General features: G+C 53.4%; 1 protein-coding gene across 1 annotated transcript in view; it reads left to right on the plus strand.

Moving 5' to 3' along the window:
• LOC106820031 overlaps nt 1–3,127 on the plus strand; it is a 4,533-nt gene extending 1,406 nt beyond the window's left edge. The window contains exons 2-5 of the mRNA XM_014824588.1: nt 68–281; nt 1,264–1,441; nt 2,489–2,593; nt 2,989–3,127. Of these exons, the coding sequence (XP_014680074.1) occupies nt 68–281; nt 1,264–1,441; nt 2,489–2,593; nt 2,989–3,073 (582 nt within the window). The 3' untranslated portion in view covers nt 3,074–3,127. The remainder of the gene's footprint in view (nt 1–67; nt 282–1,263; nt 1,442–2,488; nt 2,594–2,988) is intronic.
• The last annotated feature ends 7 nt before the right edge of the window (nt 3,128–3,134 follow it).

Genomic DNA, 3,134 nt, shown 5'->3' on the forward strand with positions numbered 1-3,134 from the left:
CTCTCTCCTCTCTCGCTCTCTGTATATATATATATATATATATATACTTGATGTGTCGGCTCTCTAGGTGAACTGGTACAAGGACGACGTGCAGTTGGACTTCGTCAATCCGGCGAACAGCCGCTACACCTTCGTCAACTCCGACCGCTTCACGTCCGGCGACCACGCAATCCGTATCACGGACGCCGTCGCCGCCGAAGACGTCGCCATGTTCCACTGCGGCGTCACGGCGACGTCATTCGCCGAAGTGGTGTCGCAGAAGGCGTCGCTAACAGTGTACGGTAGGTGCGGGCGGGGACAGGGTAAGCACAGACGCACACGCACGCACGCACGCACGCACGCACGCACGCACGTACGCAGATGTGGTTGAACGAACGAACGCACGCACGAGCGCATACACGCAGGTATGGTTGAACGAATGCACGCACGCACGCACGCACGCACATCTCTCTTAATCATCGTGCTCATTATCCCACGGTGCAAACACCCGCAATCGACAACAGCAGCAGCAACAGCAGCATCAACAACAACAACAACAACAACTACAACAACAACAACAACAACTCACTCGCCTGCTCGCTCACTCACTCACTCACTCACCCCCTCCCTCCATCCCTCACTCACTCGCCTCTTCACTTGCTCGCTCGCTCACTCACTCACTCACCTCACATCACATCCGTCACTCACTACCACTCACTCACACCCTCCCTCCATCCTCAGCTCTCGCCTCTTCACCGTTGCCAGCTCGCTCACTCGCCTCCTCCTCGCCACGAACTCACTCACTACATCACTTCTGGTCCACGCTCCTCTTCACTCACGTTCACTCTCACTCACTGCTCACGGTCGCCTCCCCTGGCATCGACGCTCGCTCGCGTCACTCGCCTGCGCCTCGCCTCGCTCACTAACTCACTCACTCACTCACCCGCTCCCTCCCTCACTCTCGCACTCACTCCATCTCCCGCACTCACTCCGCTGCCCGTCTCACTGTCACTCACTCACTCACGTCACCATTCACCTTCACCTCACTCACATCACCAGCTCACTGTCTCGCTCACCTCACGTCACTCACTCACTCACATCACTCACCACGTTATTATGCGGGGCACACTCACTCACTGCACTCATCACTTCACTCACTCACTCACTCACTCACTCACTCACTCACTCACTCACTGCTTGTCGCCAATTCTTGGAACTAGTACACTAACAATACCCATCCAATGTTCGGAAGATTTATTTTCACTCTTATTTTCTCCAAACTAGTTGCGACGACGATGGAGGCAACAACAGAGGTGATGACGACGATGATGATGATGAGTACGGGCCGAGGAGGCGGCGGGGATGGATCCTGGAGTCCGTGGGTTCCCGGACTGGACAAGTGCTGCGGAGGACCGGACCTAGTGCGCACGCGCGACTGTCTTCCTCTCGGTTCTACTTGCGTGTGAGTATTGTAGGGAAGGAGGAGGGGGAGGAGGAGGAGTGTGGTGTGTGTGTGTGTGTGGAGGAGGGGCGGAGGAGTGAGGGGGGAGGAGGAGGAGGGTTGTGGCGTGCGTGTGTGCACAGTGAAAGAGTATGAAAGAGATATAATAGGGAGTTTGAGAGAGAGAGAGAAGAGAGAGAGAGAGAGCGACGGAGAGAGAAGAGAGAGAGAGCAGCAGCGAGACGAGACGCAGCGAGAGAGAGAGAGAGAGAGAGAGAGAGAGAGAGAGAGAGACGAGAGAGAGAGAGAGCGAGAGAGCGAAAGAGAGAGACGAGAGAGCCGAGAGAGCGAGAGGAGAGAGCGACGAGAGCGAGAGAGAGCGACAAGAGAGAGAGAGAGAGAGAGAGAGAGAGAGAGTTAGAGAGAGAGAGCGAGAAGAGCGAGAGCAAGCGAAGAGAGAGAGAGAGCAGAGAGAGATGAGCGAGAGAGCGTGAGAGCGAAAGAGAGATGAGAGAGAGCAGGAGAGAGAGAAAGAGAGCAAGATAGAGAAGTGGAGAGAGAGAGAGAGAGAGAGAGAGAGAGAGAGCGCGAGAGAGAAGAGAGAGAGAGAGGAAAGAGAGAGACGAGAGAGCGAGAGAGAGAGAGAGAGATGAAGGAGAGAGAGAGAGGAAGAGAGAGAGAGGCGATAAGAGAGCGAAGAGAACGAGAGAAGAGAGAAGAGAGAGGACGAGAAGAGAGGAGACACGAGAGAGAGAGAGAGAGAGAGAGAGGAGAGAGAGAGAAAGAGAGACAGAACGAGAGAAGAGGAGAGTCGGAGAGAGAGAGAGAGGAGAGAAGAGAGAGAGAGAGCGAGAGAGAGAGAGAGCGAGAATGAGAGAGGAGAGAGAGAGCAGAGGAGAGGAGAGAGAGCGAGAGAGAGAGAGAAAGACGAGAGGAGAGAGAGAGAGAGAGAGAGAGAGAGAGAGAGGAGGAAGAGCGACGAGACGAGAGAGAGAGAGAGAGAGAGAAAAAGGGGAGAGAGAGAGGGGAGATTCACCATTTTCACATTATACGATCTTTCTCATACAGAGGTGAAAGTACAGAGACTCTGACCTGCACAGCTCTGTGCGTAACGAAGGGAGAAATTCCGAAATTCAAAAAATGCAAAGTGCGAAAGACCAATAACAAAATCCTGTACGTACACGCCGACTGACGCGTGCATCAGGAACGCTGCTCCGCTCTAGCGAACAGTATTCATCGAGTAGCAAGTTGTATCTTCTTTCACGCGGATTTTTTGTGTCCCACTTCGAATAGAGATGTTATTATACATATATATATATGTGCGTGTGCGTGTGCGTGTGCGTGTGTGCGTGCGTGTGTGTATTATATGTGATAGGTAATTGTCGGTAAAGATCTGATACCTCGAGATCGAGATTTCGCATCGGGATTGGGGGGTTGGGGGGTTGGGGGGTTCGGATACCTCGAGAGGAGAGCGTGAGTACAGCGCCACCTCGCGAGTGGGTAGGTTTACGTCGTCTGCGCGGGCTCGTGACGTTTTGTAACTGATGCGCTCTTGTTTTGCTTTCCAGCACCGCGAAGTTCTGTCGGCAATTCTGCATGAGAGGCTACGTGTATGATATCGCGACAGGAAAATGTATGGACCTTACCCCCTGAGAACCACCAGCCCGACGAACGAGCCAACTGATCACTATCAGTTATAAAAATAATAAGCAAA

The sequence above is a fragment of the Priapulus caudatus genome, unplaced genomic scaffold (assembly GCF_000485595.1).
Source record: "Priapulus caudatus unplaced genomic scaffold, Priapulus_caudatus-5.0.1 Scaffold5931, whole genome shotgun sequence".
NCBI lineage: Eukaryota > Metazoa > Priapulida > Priapulimorpha > Priapulimorphida > Priapulidae > Priapulus > Priapulus caudatus.